This window comes from Magallana gigas, chromosome 4 (assembly GCF_963853765.1).
Source record: "Magallana gigas chromosome 4, xbMagGiga1.1, whole genome shotgun sequence".
Taxonomy (NCBI): Eukaryota; Metazoa; Mollusca; class Bivalvia; order Ostreida; family Ostreidae; genus Magallana; species Magallana gigas.
This window is the reverse complement of record NC_088856.1, coordinates 1,543,133-1,565,023: the sequence shown is the minus strand read 5'-3', so window position 1 is coordinate 1,565,023 and position 21,891 is coordinate 1,543,133. Positions and strand designations below refer to the sequence as shown.

Below are 21,891 nucleotides of genomic sequence, written 5' to 3'. Positions count from 1 at the left end.
TTAGGGTAGTAGTTTATGATTTCCGGATCTTTGTATTTGGGCATACACTTTTTTGTAGAGGTCCGTGCTTGCTCTGCCCCTATTTTGTATTTTTCCTTTGGACTTAAGATTTGAACACCTTTTGTTAATTTAACATGTCATGTAGTTGTGGTATTATGTATTATGTGGTATGTAATTGTGGCATTATGGTTACCTTAGCATATATGAAATCGTTCTGCCTGTCTTACGTGCTGAGCGAATTTACTCCGACCAACTTTTTATTGATGATTGAAAAAAGATTTTAAAAAATTGCTGATTTTAACGAAAAGGTGCTTTTTGATGAAGTTTTTGTACGTTCTGTGAACGATAACACATAATTGCCAAAAAAAAAAAACCCCAACAAAAAACAAAATAAGAAAAAAAAACCCATATTTTACATTTCTTACACTAATTGTTAATCTAAAGTTTAACATAATGACATGACTATTAATTATATAATAATTTATAAACAAATCAAATATAAGTCAAGTTAATTCCTGTTTTGGGCTTAAATAAGAATAATAACATATGAGATGAAATCTATTTCTGCTCAAATAACTTCCGACTGAGTCAGTAGAGACAACCTGTTCGAAGTTAAAGTACAGAGGGTTTTTCAACAGGGCGAGCGCTTGCAAAAATTTGCGTGTTGTATAGAGAATTTTAACAATTAGCGCTCGCGCTCTGTTGAACACGCCTCGGGTACAATGGATGGAATTGAAAATTACCACGTCTAAATATAGCATTAATATTGTTCACCTTAAAATGGAGTCTCTCCACCAAGGAATGTAAGTGTATAAAATCTTATATTATATTTTAAATGTAGACAGGTAGAATAGATTAGAAAAGAGTAGAACAATTTTCAAATAAGAAATATATAATATATAAAATATAGACAGAATAGATTAGCCTGAACAGTATAGAATTATTTTTCAATAAAGGTCTCAATGATATGACACAGGTCGCATCCGACGTTACAAATATTTCTTTTTATAATAAATAGTTCACTTTTACAATATTGCACTATGTTCCTGACTATAGTCACAAGATTTGACTGGAAGTTGAAACAAAATGAAAGTTGATCAATACCTGTAAAAGGGAAATTACCATGCTTAAGATAGCATACCGTTTTCAATGATATGTAGTTTCCAGGTATATAAATTAAAATCTGACAGTACTAGTTTCTTCTACATCTTTTTGGTCGCAGTTCCATTGTATTGAATAAAATACCGAAGAAGGGAGTTTGCAAACTAAACAGTACAAAGGTACACCCGGGGTTTGAAAAAAAGGGACTAATAATGCCGTTTGTTTTTGTGACATCCTTGTATATATTTGTCATTTTGTATATAAACCGGGAATTAGTTGTTGCTGAATTATCGGTGAAATTAATATTTTATCCGATTTATCTAGTCCTGAATAAAAAGCAATCGAAAATGACAACCAGGTTATATATACATAGTCTTCAGCTAATGATATATTCTATGTGTAAATGAGAAGCAGAATAAAAAATTAAACTTATGCAAAATATAAGTTTAATTTCTTGCAGTACCCGTTGTAATTGGCATTTTTATGTTAATTGTGTAAAGCAACCCTAAGTTATAACATCTAATACCATATTGACAGCTGTATGTACACGAATTGACCAATTATTAATTTGTTTATTCACTCAAACAATTTATATACAATGGTACATGGGTACAAAATTGTGTGATTTGCATTTAATCTTTATCGTAATTACATTTAAAGAAAGTTATACAAAATAATTATACATAATACATGATACAACATTATAATACAAGAGTCAATAATATTGACACTATTAGTAAAAAAAAAGAAAAAACGAAAGAAAGAAAGCGATTTAAAAAGTGTATGATTCGGTTGCATATTGAACACAGAGTTTGGTATTAAGTAAAGAATAATAATAAATACTGAAATAAGTTTAGTCTGGACAGCAGACTTGCTCCTTAATGCTTTTAAGTTCGATGTTGTCAACAGTTCCATAAATCTTATTGCAGTTGGTTTGTGACAATACCTGGTTGGTAATAAGTATTAAAATTGTTTTCGTCAAACTGAAAGGGGTTTAAACACGGAAATAAAGTCAAAGGACAAGAGCGTACAAGGCCTGACAAAGCACCCCGTACCCGGGATTTTGAAATGGCGTTTACGTTTGAAACTGTGCATCAGTAAATGTACATGTATAATATAAAACTGTATTCTTTGACAAATAAATAATATACAATAGTATTTGTACTTGGTACTTATCTCCTTTGTTTAATTTGATGCTTTCTAAGCATTACATCATGATCTCATATATGTGCTAGCTCTATTTAATCCGACATTGTATGTACAGAACATGAATATTACGTCATTGTTGTCATAATTTAAATAGTATTGATTCTCATAATCAATAAAAAAGCAAAACGCGTTTTACTTCAAGGCAAATAAATTAAAAATAAAACGCCGTCTATACGATTAGAACTGCCTCTCCATGGAGAAGGATAGACTACGAGCCTCCGCCTATCACAGTGAGCTACGTTGTCACATTCGAGTACGCGTAAATAAATCTAACTCTTTGACAATAATTAATAAAGTAAAATGTTTTTGGTGAAAATCACAAATTTGACCCATTATGCGTCTAGACTAATAAATCAATAATATGAATCAAAATACACTTATTCTTTAAATAAAAGTATTTTTAGGATGGATTCAGGACCCATTCAAAGCTTATTTTGCAATTAAGAACAATGAATGATCCAAGATTTAGGCAAAAAAACCGATGTGCAGCTTAATTTGAAAATCAATACCTGGCGTGTTTATAGAATGAAAGCACAATATTGACTTCCATCGTAATTGTTTTAATGAAAACGATGCATACAAGTCAAAAATTAATTTTCTAACTTGAATTGAAATTCTTTCGTCTTCATTGCTCCGGGTGGGGGATATGCAACGCCTTGTACGCCCCTGTTCTTTGTTCGCTAATTTACCAGCATTACACAGTGTTCAATCCCTGTCATTTACAGGAATTCTATATCATCTACGGTAACGTAATTTGATGTTCTAAACTTTTAAAATCAGTGGTCGATTTATTTTATTTTAAGTATGCTTAAATAATTTTTTATCAAATCAAGAAGCATGAATATAAAAGCAATAAAGTTACATATTTGTGTATGTGTTTGTTAACGTTGAGGGTAGTAGAAATAAGGTTGAGGCGCTTTGGGTCGTAAAATAAAAACAATGGATAGATGTGCTGTATTTCCGAAGGTCCACCAATATGGAATTCCATTCTCTCACCAGAGGTCGTGCTACACAAGTTTTGCTTACAGATGTGTAAGCGAAACTTGTGTAGTACGACCTCTGGCGAGAGAATGATGCAATTTCAGATAAATAAAAGGCAATTGATGCAGGATTCCGACTTTAGTGGACAAGACTCATGAGTGGCAACAGTTTCATGAAATAACAATCAAACAGACTTGTTTCTAACGAGACGGATATGGCCGATATTGGCCTCCGAAATCAGACTCTGGGTGAGTCGGTAGAATGTCCGCCGTATTCCATACTGACTATTGACAATTGTACATAACTATATATAAGAATCTGAACAATGAGTAAACTTGACAGGTGATGAGATTAAGTAGACTGAGTGAAAGGTTCACAGATATAGAATAATTGAAGTAAATTCGATGAGTCTTTGATGTCCTATATATGAAAAACAGATAATTGCACAATGTTAATTACACAACACTCTGTCTCTTTAATTGAATCACAGAGTCCGAAAAGTGTCAATCACTAACTGAATAAGTAGCTTTATACGAAATACAATGTGAGAATATATTATTAAACAGATGTTGAAGTATTGTATTGTTATAGGTATTATTTATTTGCTAAAATTCACATGAATTATAAGCAATGACAATTTCTTTATTCTCTGAACTGCATAAATTACAGTGTTGAGAGAAATCTGCAATTGTAACATATGTACATAATTATAAACATATCCATACACTCTATTTAAGCAAATGCACACGTCACAACTACATGTAGTATTAACGTTATACAATATTTTACAAAAAATATTATTCCTAAATGCAAATTCATAGGAGGAGATACCCTATTAATCGACAAATCAAAAAGTTATGTAAATAATAATAATAATAATAATAATAATAATAATAATAACTAGATTCGATCTCGTTGCGAGCAACGAGTGGGTCTTCCGCCCGATTTTTGAATAGATAAGATTAAACTTATCAATTCAAAGATAAAATCGTAGATCTAAGCGGAAAAAAAAAAAAAAAATTTGCGGCACTCGAGGCTTGAACCCGGGTCGCCTGGGCCATGTCCACGACTATAACGACTGAGCTACTCGGACTCCGCTTCAGAACTTTGACGCTTAATTTCTCGAGAATGCCTTGATCGATTTTAAAACTAATTACATATTCTTAATCAGTAAAAGGGTCACTATAAGGTGTAAACATTTCAAAGAAAAATATTAAAAAATAAAAAAGTCGAAAAATTCTATTTTTGAAATTTCCTTCCGGTGACGACCGGAAGTGACGGCGGACATTCTCTTGACCGAGGTACATTAGAAAAACGGTAGATCTATCATCTCTGAAAATTTCAGCTCTATATCTTTGCTCGTTTTTGAGAAACCCGACAGACAAAATTGACTTTTTAAAATCGTAAACGGACGATGACTTCCGACCGGAAGTGTATTTTCAAAAAATAAAAATTATGTATCAGGTTTAGATAAAAACACGTTTATATTGAAAATTTGAGCGAAATCGACCCAGCCATCTCCGAGAAATCGTCTGCACAAAATCGGTAAGAAAAAAAAAGAATAATAATAATAACAACTAGAGCAAAGCTCGTTGCACAGCAACGAGTGGGTCTTCCGGTAATGTCAAAAGTAAAGCTAGAAGTTCCTGTAAAAAGCAGGGCTCTTAAACCAACATAAGAAACTAAAGACGAAAAACCGAATTATTCTTGGTACGAATTAACAAAATCCGAATGATTCCAAGTACGAATTAACAAAGCTTATCGATTTCAGGAACGACTTAGCAAATACAAATCCGAATGTGTAAAAGTACGATTCAACAATTATCGAATAATTTTAGGTACGAGTTAATTTAAGTCTGAACATAAAACTATTTTCTTAACCAAGAATGTGGAATCAAAATGTCCGGAAAAATCAATTTTTAAACCCCTATATCTCTGTATTGCATCGTCCGATTTTAGAACGGATTTCAGTTTTGAATTATGAATAATAAGCTCTTATTTTCTGTTATTATGATTAATAACAAATTATAGCAAAAATAAGTTATTATGAAAAGTCTTCGTAGCCCCTTTGGCCCCTTATTTGAGGAGTCACTCCTTTTTTCTTGATATCAAATGAAAGGTCTTGTAAATATAAACATATTTTGTTCTACATGTATTCACGAACTGTTGACCGTTCTAGAGATATCCGAACAATTGTGTTTTAGGGGCCGACCCTTAAACTCCTTACCAGGGCCACCAACATAAATGTTTTAGATACCATATCGTTAAGAACATTATTTTAAGCAGTTTTTGTTCTATAGTGCCTATCAAAATATTTCTCCTTTTCTAGATATTAATGATCAAAGTTTTGGACATATGGCCCCTTGAAACCCCTAATTACGTATCATATGACATATGTATGGTACCGTATAGATAAACAGATGTACAATGAACTTTTTTGGTTCTATAATTGATAACAAATTTTTTTTCAGTTAAGAGTTATTATAAAAAGAATTTACAGCCCTCTTGGCCCCTTATTTGAGGGGCCAGCCCCTTTTTCTTGATATCAAATAAAAGGTCTTGTAAATATAAACGCATTTTGTTCAACAAGTGTTCAGAAATTGTTGACCGTTCTAAAGATATCTGAACAAATGTGTTTTAGGGGCCGACCCTTAAAATCCTTACTGGGACCACCAACAAAATTTTTGTAGGGAGCATATTGTTAAGAACATTATTTTAAGCATTTTTTGTTCTATAATGCTTATCAAAATATTTCTCCTTTTCTAGATATTTAAGATCAAAATTTCGGACTTTTGGCCCCTTAAAGCCCCTAATGACATAACATATGACTTAGACATGGTACTGTTTAGATAAACAGATGTACAATAAACATTTTTGGTTCTATAATTGATAACAAATTATTTTTCAGTAAAGAGTTATTGCAAAAATACTTTAGAGCCCTTTTGGCCCCTAATTAGAGGGGCCAGCCCCTTTTTTCTGAAATCAAACAAAAGATCTAGTTAATCTAAACAACTTTTGCATTACATGTCTTAACAAAATATTTACACATTAAAAGTTAGGGCCGAAAATGTGCGAAAATTTCGTGAAAAAAATTGGTGCTAATTTTCGAGCTCGGGCTAGCTTCGCCGCCTTGCTCATTTTTCAAAATATAAGATAAATAGGATCATCTATAAACATTCATCTACTATCCCTGAAAGTTTCATATTTCTATCGCAATTAGTTTTTTAGAAGTTACGTGGACAAAATGGTCCTTAAAAATTTACTAAATCCTCAAGATCTCAAACCGGAAGTGACGTCATCAGCCAGAAATTTTATAATATCAAGTACGTTTGATGCTCAATACGTCCTGTAAATTTCATGCAAATCGGTCGAGTGGTTCACGAGAAATAGCGTTCGAAAAAAGTCAGAAAAAAAATAAAAAATAAAATAATAACTAATGCAAAGCTCGTTGCAAAGCAACGAGTGGGTCTTCCGTTATTGTCGGAAGTAAAGCTGGAAGTTCCTGTAAGAAGCAGAGTTCTCAAACCAACAACAAGAGTAACTAAAATAAAAAGATGAAAAAATCGAATTATTCCTGGTACGACTTAACAAAATCCGAATGATTTTAACAATTCTTTTTGGTACGAGTTGATTTCACTTTGAACATTACGCTATTTTTTAATCTAGAACGCGGAATCAAAATTTCCGGATAAAATCGATTTTTAATCCCCAATATATCTGTAATGCATCGTCCGATTTTCAAACGGATTTCAGATTTGAATTTACCATGGCAAATTCTATAAGACTGTAGTATTGTATTATTTTGTTTAAAAAAATGAAAATTTCCAAAAATTGGAACTACTTCCGGTTTTGAGCAAAATTGATAAATAAAATTTTAAACCCCCCAGTACATTATAGAATTGATACATCTATCATCAGAAAAAAATTTCAAAGCGATATCTTTAAAGTTTACGGAGATTTCTTCCGGACAAAATCCCGTTTTTAAAAATTAAAAATGGCCGCTAAATTTGAACGGAAGTGACGTGAATGCTGAAACTTTAACATCGTTGAGGCACGATTACTTTACAAAAGCTCTGAAAATTTCATTGAAATCGGATGAAAACTTTTTGAGATATAAAGCCGAGAAGGAGTCAGAAAAAAAATAAAAAATAAAATAATAATAAAAAGAAACCGAAGAAAAACAAGAGGGTCTTCCGTTGGAAACGGAAGACCCTAATAAGAAAAGTGAAAAAGAAACAATAGAATAATAGAAGGGTCTTCCGCTGAAGACGGAAGACCCTAATAACTAGATTCGATCTCGTTGCGAGCAACGAGTGGGTCTTCCGTCCGATTTTTGAATAGATAAGATCAAACTTATCAATTCAAAGATAAAATCGTAGATCTAAGCGAAAAAAAAAAAAAAATTTGCGGCACTCGAGGCTTGAACCCGGGTCGCCTGGGCCATGTCCACGACTCTATCGACTGAGCTACTCGGACTCCGCTTCAGAACTTTGACGCTTAATTTCTCGAGAATGCCTTGATCGATTTTAAAACTAATTACATATTCTTAATCAGTAAAAGGGTCACTATAAGGTGTAAAAATTTAAAAGAAAAATATTAAAAAATAAAAAAGTCGAAAAATTTAATTTTTCAAATTTCCTTCCGGTGACAAACGGAAGTGACGGCGGACATTCTCTTGACCGAGGTTCATTAGAAAAACGGTAGATCTGTCATCTCTGAAACTTTCAGCTCTATATCTTTGCTCGTTTTTGAGAAACCCGACAGACAAAATTGACTTTTTAAAATCGTAAACGGACGATAACTTCCGACCGGAAGTGTATTTTCAAAAATGGATAAAAAACAATAAACTTCAGATGAAGTCGCGTTAATTTTGAAAATTTGAATGAAATCGGTTGAGCCATCTCTGAGAAATCGTCTGCACAAAATCGGTAAGAAAAAAAAAGAATAATAACTAGATTCGATCTCGTTGCGAGCAACGAGTGGGTCTTCCGTACGATTTTTTAATAGATTAGATTAAACTTATCAATTCAAAGATAAAATCGTAGATCTAAGCGAAAAAAAACAGAAAAAAATTTGCGGCACTCGGGGCTTGAACCCGGGTCGCCTGGGCCATGTCCACGACTATATCGACTGAGCTACTCGGACTCTCGCTTCAGGACTTTGACGCTTAATTTCTCGAGAATGCCTTGATCGATTTTAAAACAAATTACATATTCTAAATCAGTAAGAGGGTCTCTATAATGTGTAAAAATTTCAAAAAAAAATATTAGAAAATAAAAAAGTCGAAAAAAAAAATTTTTGAATTTTTTTTCCAAAAACGACAGAAAGTGACGGCGGACATTTTGGTGAGTTTGTTGCACCAGAAATACGGTAGATCTATCTTCTCTGAAAATTTCAGACCTCTATCTTTTCTCGTTTTTGAGAAACGTTGCCGACAAAATTGACTTTTTAAAATCGTAAACGGACGATAACTTCCGACCGGAAGTGAATTTTCAGAAATGGATAAAAAACAATAAACTTCAGATAAAAACACGTTAATCTTGAAAATTTGAATGAAATCTATCAAGCCATCTCTGAAAAATCGTCTGCACAAAATCGGTAAGAAAAAAAAAGAATAATAATAAGAATAAGAAAAGTGAAAAAGAAACAATAGAATAATAGAAGGGTCTTCCGCTGAAGACGGAAGACCCTAATAATAACTAGATTCGATCTCGTTGCGAGCAACGAGTGGGTCTTCCGTTCGATTCTTGAATAGATTAGATCATACTTATCAATTCAAAGATAAAAACGTAGATCTAAGCGAAAAATAGTAAAAAAAAAAAAATTGCGGCACTCGAGGCTTGAACCCGGGTCGCCTGGGCCATGTCCACGACTCTATCGACTGAGCTACTCGGACTCTCGCTTCAGAACTTTGACGCTTAATTTCTTGAGAACGCCCTGATCGATTTTAAAACAAATTACATATTCTGAGTCAGTGAGAGGGTCACTATAAGGTGTAAAAATTTCAAAGAAAAATATTAAAAAATAAAAAAGTCGAAAAAATCGATTTTTGATTTTTTTTTCCAATAACAACAGGAAGTGACGGCGGACATTTTGGTGAGTGTGTTGCACCAGAAAAACGATAGATCTATCATCTCAGAAAATTTCAGCCCTATATCTTTTCTCGTTTTTGAGAAACGTCGCAGACAAAATTGACTTTTTAAAATCGTAAACGGACGATAACTTCCGACCGGAAGTGAATTTTCAGAAATGAATAAAAAACAATAATCTTCAGATAAAAACACGTTAATCTTGAAAATTTGATTGAAATCAATCGAGCCTTCTCTGAGAAATCGTCTGCACAAAATCGGTAAGAAAAAAAAGAATTATAATAATAACAATAAGAAAAGTGAAAAAGAAACAATAGAATAATAGAAGGGTCTTCCGCTGAAGACGGAAGACCCTAACTAGATTCGATCTCGTTGCGAGCAACGAGTGGGTCTTCCGTCCAATTTTTGAATAGATAAGAATAAACTTATCAATTCAAAGATAAAATCGTAGATCTAAGCGAAAAAAAAAAAAAAATTTGCGGCACTCGAGGCTTGAACCCGGGTCGCCTGGGCCATGTCCACGACTATAACGACTGAGCTACTCGGACTCCGCTTCAGAACTTTGACGCTTAATTTCTCGAGAATGCCTTGATAGATTTTAAAACTAATTACATATTCTTAATCAGTAAAAGGGTCACTATAAGGTGTAAAAATTTCAAAGAAAAATATTAAAAAATAAAAAAGTCGAAAAATTCAATTTTTCAAATTTCCTTCCGGTGACGACCGGAAGTGACGGCGGACATTCTCTTGACCGAGGTACATTAGAAAAACGGTAGATCTATCATCTCTGAAAATTTCAGCTCTATATCTTTGCTCGTTTTTGAGAAACCCGACAGACAAAATTGACTTTTTAAAATCGTAAACGGACGATAACTTCCGACCGGAAGTGTATTTTCAAAAAATAAAAATTATATATCAGGTTTAGATGAAAACACGTTTATATTGAAAATTTAAGCGAAATCGACCCAGCCATCTCTGAGAAATCGTCTGCACAAAATCGGTAAGAAAAAAAAAGAATAATAACTAGACACGATCTCGTTGCGAGCAACGAGTGGGTCTTCCGCCCGATTTTTGAATAGATTAGATCAAACTTATCAATTCAAAGATAAAACCATAGATCTAAGCGAAAAATAGTATTAACAAATTTGCGGTACTCGAGGCTTGAACCCGGGTCGCCTTGGCCATGTCCACGACTCTATCGACTGAGCTACTCGGACTCCGCTTCAGAACTTTGACGCTTAATTTCTCCAGAATGTCTTGATCGATTCTAAAACAAATTACATATTCTGAATCAGTAAAAGAGTCACTATAAGGTGTAAAAATTTCAAAAAAAATATTAAAAAATAAAAAAGTCGAAAAATTCAATTTTTCAAATTTCCTTCCGGTGATGACCGGAAGTGACGGCGGACATTCTCTTGACCGAGGTGCACCAGAAAAACGCTAGATCTATAATCTCTGAAAATTTCAGCCTTTTATCTTTACTCGTTTTTGAGAAACCCGAAAGACAAAATTGACTTATTAAAATCGTAAACGGACGATAACTTCTGACCGGAAGTGTTTTATTTTAAATAAAAAAAAATGTATCAGCTTTATATAAAAACACGTCAATATTGAAAATTTGAGCGAAATCGACCCAGCCATCTCCGAGAAATCGTCTGCACAAAATCGGTAAGAAAAAAAAAGAATAATAAGAAAAGTGAAAAAGAAACAATAGAATAATAGAAGGGTCTTCCGCTGAAGACGGAAGACCCTAATAAGAACTAGAGCAAAGCTCGTTGCAAAGCAACGAGTGGGTTTTCCGCTAATGTCGAAAGCAACGCTAGAAGTACGTCTAAGAAGCAGAGTTCTTAATCTAGAAACAAAGAAACCTAAGTACAAAATGATAAAAAAAATCGAATGATTCTTGGTACAACTTAACATGATCCGAATGTTTTTAAGTACGACTTAACCAAAAACCCTTAACCATTTCAAGAACGACTTAACAAAAAAAACAATGTGTTTAAGTACGACTTAACAAATTTGACTTCATTTTAGGTACAAGTTTACTTTACCTTGAACTTACATCTTTTTTCTTAACCCAGAATGCAAAATTAAAATTTATGTAAAAAATCAATTTTGTTTAAAACATAATTCTGAGCAACTTTTCCTCTTCACTGCTTTTCAAAAGGTTGACCTTTCGTACTGTGTGCTCGTTGCGTCATTAATTGTCAGAAACTTATCGATGTAAAGTTTACTTTATTGTACTTCTGTGAATATTTTCTATGTAAAATTACTATGAACCAGACAACATTGAAATGGTGAACATTTCAAAGGGCCCCGCTTATGTTATTTCAGAGAATTCTGCTTTGACCTTGACCTATAACTTGAAATTTTTCCAGCTGGCATAGAACTTTTAATTCAATTTCATTCCCCCTAACATACATGCATTTTTGTTCAATCTGACCAAGATTAAGCATATTTGGAAAATAATCTACTATTTAAAACTAATTTTAAAAAGATCTGCTATGACCTTCACATTGACAGACTTGGTTCAAGGTCACTGCACGCCATTAACCAATAAACTCTTTAAAGGTAAAATATTAGCCAAATAGGGGCTAAAAGGAGAGTATATCTATGCTCTTAAAATATGGATTTTTGTGTGATCTGATATGACCTTGACTCTTCATCTACAAATATCATTCGAGGTCATTGCATATATTTTGAACAAAGGCATCATGTGGGTGAAGTATGAGGCTGAATGGAGCAAAGGGAGAGAAGATATACTCCGGACAAGGATTTTTAAAAACATAATTCTGGTATGACCTTCACAGTTTCTTTTCACTGAAAATAGGTTCAAGGTCACTACACACCCTTTCACCCTTTACTCAAAAGCTCTGCTTATGTGAAGTCTGAGCCAAATAGGGGTTAGTAGAAATTATATATGCTCTCAAAAAAGGATTTTTGCATGATCCGATATGATCTTCACCCGTTACCTAGAAATTTCATGCAAGTTCACTGCACATCGTGTAACCATAGAGACACTCTGTGAGTATTAGCCAGATTGGACCAAAGGGAAAAAAGATATGCCCCAGACAAGGATTTTATATATATAATTCTGCTATGACCTTAACCTTATACCTAAAAACATGGTTCAAGGTCACTGCACATCCTTCAACCAAAGGAACCCTGTGGATGAGGTATGAGCCAGATTGGGCCAAGGGGAGAGAAGCTATGCTCCTGTCAAGCCATCTCGGATGGACAGACGGACAAATTGATCACTAGAAGGCGCCCGCATAAACATGCCTTTTTATCTAATTTAAAATAGTATCCATGCTATCTGCCCATGGTGAATAGTCATCAAAACCATTCATCAGCAGAATTTGATTTCCCTCCTTTTTAAGGTGGTATGGGACATCTGTCGATATTAATGTGGATTAAAGTACTATATAATTGAAAACTTTTCACCGGTTTAGAATTTTCAAATTTTACAATATTTAACCAAAAAATAGCTTTTAAAAATATTTGAAAAGGTAAAAATTGTAAAAACCCCAGCGGGATTCGAACTCATGACTTACAGGTTCCTAGTAAACCCTCTAACCCACTGTGCTAAGGAGTTAGGTGACCATATTTGAAAAGAAACTACATGTACTTATATAATTACACTTTATTTTATTGTTTATTTCGATAAACAATACGTCTCAACATGGAAGTGTCCCATATCACCTTAAACTCGGAACACCTCTGACCTAATAAGATCGCCGCATTAAATACAAAGTTTGATTTAACTCTACTTTGTTTATCATCCAGAAATTCTGCATCCCTGACAAATAAAGTTTTCTGTATAATGAAATACCAATTAACTGACTATTCGGACAATAGCAAGTTTATTGTCCCATTCCACAGCAACTATTTCCCTTGGCTTTGCCTCATTAAATAGTTGCTGTCTTGGGGGACAATAAACTTGCTATTGTCCTCATACCCAGTAAATACTAAATAGGCATATAATATCCCATCCACCTACATTTCATGTTATATAACCTCCCGTTTGTAACCTTCAATTTCACTGTAAAGTCAACATATCTGTCATAGCTGCAAGTTTCACAATTTATTTCTGCTTCTCATGTACTTAAAATTAGGGGCCTTAATATTGCATACCAATTCCAACAAGAGACATCCCTCTAACTATTGATAATCATTAAAATTCATTTCATGAATCTACGCAACAATGATAAACCTTCAAGTACAGTCACTCTCAATTTTACAAAAATATTGACGGTACTTTATCCGAAACTGTTCCTTGTATCTTTAACTTAGTACACTAACATTTTTATGAAAAGACGGTTTGTCTTAGAATAAGAAAGCTAATGCAATTCTGAGAAAAAGAATACCACATATTGCCAATTTCATTGAGGTTTAATAAAAATATGGCCATTTAAGTGAACCCACCATTTCCAATTTCCTTTAGTAAACACAGATTTACAGGGTTCTCCATAGTAAAACATCTTTACCTGACCTTTTAGAGGTCAACTTTTGTTCAACCACCTTTAAAAGAAACCTTATTCAATACAACATATGCCTACATGATATAATCATGATAAAAGCTTCACATCACTTAGAAATACCCTTACATGTATACCCCCCACCCCCCAATCTTTTGATTTTCATAAAAAGTCATGGTTTGAAATGTTTTACCTAATTTTATGAAACGTGTGGCAATTTCCTTGAGTCATTTCTCACACATATTTGATAACAATCATCAATGATTCTAAAATTTGATCTTTATTTGTTTATTGTATGATTTGTACCATTTTAATTAACAAATAGACAGCTGTCCTGCTTGTGATTTCTTGTTTTCATGAAAAAAGTAAGCTAACAATCATATTTAGTGAATATCTAATCTATTCTGATTTCTAGTCTTCTTCTAACCATGCTAAAACAGTAATTACAACCTACAAGTTAGACATCTGCCTTAAATTAGAATTAAATTCAAACACACCCAGGTAGCTGGAGACAGAGTTGATTTCAATGAAAAATGTTCAAATTTGACATGTTTTTCTACTTTTTTATGCATATATACCTTAGAAAGGTAGAAATAGGTTGTTTCTTGTTCATTTCAAAAGCAATTATCATAGCAGATGTTATTTCAAAGTCAAATGTACATTTACATATCCTACATGTAATCTTAATGCAGACAATTAAATAGGGGGGGGGGGGGGTGGTTCAATTATGTAAACACATCTAAATATCTTTATGAAATAAAAAATAAAGGAAACATAATTGTATACTTTTATTGAAAAACAAATTTTCACAGCAATTATGAATTTCTTTAAACAGCCTTAATTTTGTTTTCATAATTTCTTATCAAACACAAACCACAACATGGCATGATGCTTTCTTCAAGTTCCATTATTGTTCATGCATTATCGGATTTAATTTGAATTACCAGTAAATAGTCTGTAGAACACAAGGAATATGCATGTGGATAGAGGTGACAGGTTAATCTCAGGAGCTGACCCACAAGAATCAACAGGTACCGGTAAAAGCCATGTGGTAACAAGAGTCTGTTTTGAGCTGAAATAAATAAAAAAAATAATTAGCTGTGTTTACATACATGTTCTAGTAATAGCTGTGTTTACATTAACATATGCATAGTATTTCTGTAAAAAATACACTGACCATGCAGTGTAATAAGTATGACATATCCCAATACATGACATAACATTTAGGCAGTACAAGATCAAAAATTTGCATATCAAGTCATAATATAATATTAAAAAATTTTCATAGGTATAAACACTTATCAAATTGAGAAAGAGAGAGAGTTTGAGAGAGAGAGAGAGAGAGAGTTTATTACCGTACTTGTAGTGCAACAGTCAATATTTCAATTCGTAAATTACAAACGAATATTACCCACCGAACAGCGTCAAAGTACATGTACTGGTATTAGCTTCTGGTATACCATTTTTTATCAATTCTACTGTGTTTTTTTTTTTTTGCAAATAAATTTAGCGAGGGTTTTTGTTTATTTTCTTATAAATTACATGTTTTAAAAACAATACTACGTGTAATACGCATAAAACATGTAAGAGTAAACTTAATGAAGAATTTTTAATAGATTATTTTTCAAAGAATGTGGTACATTACATGTATGTCAATCTTTATAAAACTAGCGTATATTTCGTGCGCCATAAATTGCAAGTTTTTTGTAAATATCATTTACTTGCACGATAGGTATATATGGTCTAACCAAAATTTTCTTCATAAAGCTACAGCTGTATGTACCACATATATGTTTTGTCACAAGTAAACATTTTAAAAAAAAAACCCCAAATTCCAACAGTTTAAATAAACTCAACTCATTCTCTGATAAGTTCATTGTGTTTTGTGCGTGCATATCTTATTTGTCTGCTGCAACAGCAGCCAATCAGCGGTAAGCTGAATCCATAAAAAGAAAGTTTGTGTTTTAGGAGCGGGTAAATTGTTTATGCGACACTGTCAAGAAAACCACACCAAATAATAACAAGAAACATAAATATTCACTTAAATGTATTCTGTTGTAAAGTAAAGGTTTTTAACACTTATTGCATCTTGCAAAACATGTGATGACCTTAATCATCTGTCATATATCTGATATACATGTATATGTAAAAGATGGGAGAAATAACGACGGAACAAAGTGGGATTCGAACCTGGCCCTCTGAATCTCTAGTCAAGTGCTCTACCAACTGAGCTACATGTATCTGGCACCGGTATTCAAACCAGTCTGACTGTCACATTCCTCCCCCTTAAATGATCTTCACCCTCGAAGATCATCCCTGGCAGGATCGAGTTAACCTGTTAGTTCCAGGGGTTGGTCACAACACCAATATTGTAACAGGATGGGAGAAATAATGAAGGACCAAACCGGGATTTGAACCTGGGCCCCCTGAATCTCTAGTCAGGTGCTCTACCAACTGAGCTATCTGGCACTGGTATTCAAACCGGTCTGATCGTCACATATATAAAGAATTATTTTAAACAATGTTGTTCAATAAAAAATAACACTCGCAACCTTCAGTTTTTGTCTGTAATTAATCAATTTTGGCGTGCGATCAGTTCTCGCCGAGTACCATTTCTCACCAGTGCATTGTTACGTCATTTTATCAACACATAAAATTACATACGAAAGTATGATGTAACAGTGCACCAGCGAGAAATGGTCCTCGGCGAGAACTGCTCGCACGCCAGTACTGCCAGTAGTCAGATTAAAAAAAGAGAATAAAAAATTACATTTAAAACATTAACAAGGACAATTTAAGTACACATCATAACTGCTAAACAAGAAAAATTATGTGAACTGGTAGAATGGTAGGCATAGTTCTAACTTGTAACCTACATGTACAAGTACATGTACCGGGTACCCGTTGGTCTGCTAAACCTCTTTAATGATACAATGATCGGCATCATAAAGATATTAAAGTCATGTTTTAACTCTGAAGTCTGAAGTATACAATTTTATTTACTTGAAGTTATGTCTACAGGGTATTCATGACTACATTTGGAGTCTTCTGCACAAGAATATATGATATGTTTCTAATTAGACCCTGCTTTGAATTTTGAGTTGAAAATTCACAATCTGTTATTTTGTTAAATAGATAAATTCAGTTACCCTTTCCAGTCCCCCATGAACCTCGAGCGAGTCTAAACATCCATGAAACATGTAAAAATTACACGTTAGTAAACAAACACCCACACCAAAACAAAAACATCTAACAGTGTGCACGTACTTACATGTACATCTATACTATATACTAAATTTTAACCAGTTAACAAGAAACTTTAAAAGGAGTAAAAGCCTCACCTTCTTCAGTAACATCCACATAAATCACACACTTTAATGTCCATCTTTTCTCCTTTATTACTCGGAGCTTATCAACGGCTGATCGTCGACAGAAGTGTGGCTGTCAGAATTTCCTCGTAAACGATTCACACGAGAACATATCCCTCCTTATACAAATATGTAGTATTGTTCCCTGTGCATGTTCATATGTTTCACAGTAACTTGAAAATGCATGTGTACACCGAAAGAATACACAACTTCTCTTCTGCATTACGGCTCTCTCTTTTCTACAATGCCGTTCGTTACTGTTTACATTCGGCGCGCGCGCGGGGGTTACAAACAGGGGCGCCCCGACAAATAGTTGCACATAGAACGTTTAAATAATGTGTGTTCATTGAATTCATAAATGATATAGATGAAAAAAATGAAATTGAATCACAACAATATATCTAAGACGCAACACAGCGTAATGCAGTAAATTCCTGGGCCTTAATGTGGCATTTGTTCGCTTGTGTGTCTATGTAGACATATTAACTCGTTCATGTACGATTCTCACATATTTGTTTTATGAAATTTGAAAAAAAATATAGCACAGAACTTGTTTAATTTGATACCAAATGACATTATTTAATATATTAACAATAACTGAATTAATTTTTTTTCATAAAATGATAACGATTTTTGCTATCAGAAAAATACGTGTATGAGCTGCTGACCCCTAATTATAGGGGCCAGCCCTTTTTTCTTAATTTTAAATGAAAGCTCTCGTTATTCTTAACAACTTTTGTTCTATATGTATTAACAAAACATTTTTAGTTTAAAGGTTATAATACAAAAAGCAACAAAATTTCAGCCCCGAAAAAATCTTAAACTTTGGCGACAAATAGCTCAAAAACTAACAAAGAAATTACCAAAATTTTCATGCCAGCAAAACTATAAAATGTTACCGACAATTTCGCCAAATTTCATGCATTTATCATCTGTAGTTCCCGAGATCAACTCTGGACAAAAGACCCCCCAAATTTCAATTAAAGGGCAATAACTCATAACCGGAAGTGAATTTTAAAAATTTGAAAAAAACGTCTAGAGATATTAATATCATCTACATACCCTGAAAGTTTCATAGCAATCAGACAAAAAATGTTCGAGAAATCTCGTGCACAAAATTTGCGGGAAAAAAAAAAATAATAACTAGAGCAAAGCTCGTTGCAAAGCAACGAGTGGGTTTTCCGCTAATGTCGAAAGTAATGCTAGAAGTACCTCTAAGAAGCAGTGTTCTTAATCTAATGACAAAAGTAACTTAAGTACAAAAACGATTTTAAAAATCGAATGATTCTTGGTACGACTTAACAAAATCCGAATGGTTTTAAGTACAAATTAACAAAAAAACAAACATTTCAAGACCGAGTTAACAAAAAAATCCGAATGTGTTTAAGTACGACTTAAGAAATTTGAATTCATTTTAGGTAAAAGTTAACTTTACCTGGAACTAACATCCAATTTCTTAACCCAGAATGCAACATTAAAATTTCCGTAAAAAATCAATTTTGTTTAAAACATAAATCTCAGCAACATTTCCTCTACACTGCTTTTCAAAGGGTTGACCTTTCGTACTATGTGCTTGTTGCATCATCAATTGTCAGAAACTTATCGATGTATAGTTTACTTAATTTTATTATTCCTCTGTGAATATTTTTATTTGAAATTACTATGAACCAGACAACATTGAAATGGTGAACATTTCAAAGGGCCCCGCTTATGTTATTTCAGAGAATTCTGCTTTGACCTTGACCTATAACTTGAAATTTTTCCAGCTGGCAAAGAACTTCTAATTCAATTTCATTGCCCCTAACATACAGGCATTTTTGTTCAATCTGACCAAGATTAAGCATATCCAGGAAATAATCTTCTGTCTAAAACTAATTTTATTAAGATCTGCTATGACCTTCACATTGACATGGTTCAAGGTCACTGCATGCCATTAACCAATAAGCTCTGTTTAGGCAAAATATTAGCCAATTAGGGGCTAAAAGGAGAGTATATTTATGCTCTTAAAATATGGATTTGTGAGTGATCTGATATGACCTTGACACTTGATCTACAAATATCATTCGAGGTCATTGCATATCCTTTGATCAAAGGCATCATGTGGGTGAAGTATGAGCCTGTTTGGAGCAAAGGGAGATAAGATGTACTCCAGACAAGGATTTTTTAAATATAATTCTGCTATGACCTTCACAGTTTACCTTGAAAATAGGTTCAAGGTCACTACACACCCTTTACTCAAAAGCTCTGCTTATGTGAAGTCTGAGCCAAATAGGGGTTAGTAGAAAGTATATATGCTCTGAAAAAAGGATTTTTGCATGATTCGATATGATATTTCACCCTTTACCTAGAAATTTCATGCAAGGTCACTGCTCATCGATTAACGATAGAGACAGTCTGTGAGTATTAGCCAGATTGGACCAAAGGGAGAGAAGATATGCCCCAGACAAGGATTTTATATATGTAATTCTACTATGACCTTAACCTTATACCTAACAACATGGTTCAAGGTCACTGCACATCCTTAACCCAAAGGAACCCTGTGGATGAGGTATGAGCCAGATTGGGCCAAGGGGAGAGAAGCTATGCTCCGGTCAAGCGATCTCGGATGGACAGACGGACAAACTGATCACTAGAAGGCGCCCACACAAACTAATGCTTTTCTATCTAATTTGAAATAGTATCCATGCTATCTGCCCATGGTGAATAGTCATCAAAACCATTCATCAGCAGAATTTGATTTCCCTCCTATTTAAACTCGGAACACCTCTGACCTAATCAGATCACTGCATTAAATACAAAGTTTGATAACTCTAATTTGTTTATCATCAAGAAATTCTGCATCGCTGACAAATAAAGTTTTATTCGGATTAATAATATACCAATTAACTGACTTTTTGGACAATAGCAAGTTTATTGTCCCACCCCACAGCAACTATTTCCCTTGGCTTTGCCTCATGAAATAGTTGCTGTCTTGGGGTACAATAAACTTGCTATTGTCCTCATACCCAGTAGATACTAAATAGGCATATAATATCCCATCCACCTCCATTTCATGTTATATAACCTCCCGTTTGTAACCTTCAATTTCACTGTGTAAAGTCAACACAACAGTCAAAGCCGAAAGTTTCACAATTTATTACTGCTTCTCATGTACTTAAAATTAGGGGCCTTAATATTGCTTGGGCCTAAAAAATAAAAGTTGTGTGTTTCGGGTAACCCGACCTAACCTACAAAAATGGCCCGATCCTACCATTTTTAGATGCCTGATTTTATCCGACTGTGAATTTTATCTTATTCCAATAAAAAATATGTTTTTAAATATGAAACAAACACACATTCTTAGGATTCAGGCAAAAAAAATAGATAAAATAAAAAAAAATCCCCACTTACCTAACCTAATTTTTTCATCAGTGTTACCCTAAACACACTATATTTTTTTTAGGCCTTACCAATTTTAACAAGAGACATCCCATTAACTATTGATAAACATTAAAATTCATTTCATGAATCTACGCAACACTGGTAAATCTTCAAGTACAGTCACTATCAATTTTACAAAAATATTGACAGTTCTTTATCCGAAACTGTTCCTTGTACCTTTAACTGCAATTAGTACACTAACATTTTATGAAAAGACGGTTTGTCTTAGAATAAGAAAGCTAATGCAATTCTGAGAAAAAGAATACCACATATTGCAAATTCCATTGAGGTTTAATAAAAATATGGCCATTTAAGTGAACCCCCCATTTCAAATTTCCATTAGTAAACACAGATTTACAGGGTTCTCCATAGTAAAACATCTTTACCTGACCTTTTAGAGGTCAATTGTTGTCCAACCACCTTTGAAAAGAAACCTTATTCAATACAACATGCATCTACATTATATAATCATGATAAAAGCTTCACATCACTTAGAAATATCCTTACATGTATACCCCCCCCCCCCTCCCTTTTGATTTTCATAGAAAGTCATGGTTAAAAATGTTTTACCTAATTTTATGAAACTTTTGGCAATTTCCTTGAGTCATTTCTCACACATATTTGAAAACAATCATCAATGATTCTAAAATTTGATCCTAATTATTTGTTTATTTTATGATTTACACCATTTTAATTAACAAAAAGACAGCTGTCCTGCTTGTGATTTCTTGTTTTTATGAAAAAAAGTAAGCTAACAATCATATTTAGTGAATATCTAATCTATTTTGATTTCTAGTCTCCTTCTAACCATGCTAAAACAGTAAGATACAACCTACAAGTTAGACATCTGCCTTAAATTAAAATAAAATTCAAACACCCAGGTAGCTGGAGACAGAGTTGATTTCCATGAAAAATGTTCAAAATTTGATGTTTTTCTCCTTTTTTTATGCATATATAGCTTAGAAAGGTAGAAATATGTTCTTTCTTGTTCATTTCAAAAGTAATTATCGTAGCTGATGTTATTTCAAAGTCAAATGTACATTTACATATCCTACATGTAATCTTAATGCAGACAATTGGATGGGGGGGGGGGTTCAATTATGTAAACACATCTAAATACCTTTATAAAATAAAAAATAAAGGAAACATAATTGCATACTTTTATTGAAAAACAAATTTTCACAACAATTATGAATTTCTTTAAATAGCCTTAATTTTGTTTTTCATAATTTCTTATCAAACACA

The 21,891-nt window shown here is 33.3% G+C and overlaps 1 protein-coding gene and 1 long non-coding RNA gene across 2 annotated transcripts in view; one reads left to right on the top strand and one right to left on the bottom strand.

The window, feature by feature from the left end:
* The first annotated feature begins 646 nt into the window (after positions 1 to 646).
* LOC105323101 (uncharacterized) overlaps positions 647 to 21,891 on the top strand; it is a 43,971-nt gene continuing 22,726 nt past the window's right edge. Inside the window, exon 1 of the mRNA XM_066080840.1 lies at positions 647 to 803. Coding sequence (XP_065936912.1) covers positions 727 to 803 — 77 coding nt within the window. The 5' untranslated portion in view covers positions 647 to 726. The remainder of the gene's footprint in view (positions 804 to 21,891) is intronic.
* On the bottom strand, positions 14,634 to 18,559 carry LOC136274325 (uncharacterized). Its single transcript, XR_010712613.1, has 2 exons — positions 17,200 to 18,559; positions 14,634 to 14,930 (listed from the first exon to the last, which is right to left on the bottom strand). It is a non-coding gene; the product is annotated as an uncharacterized lncRNA (long non-coding RNA).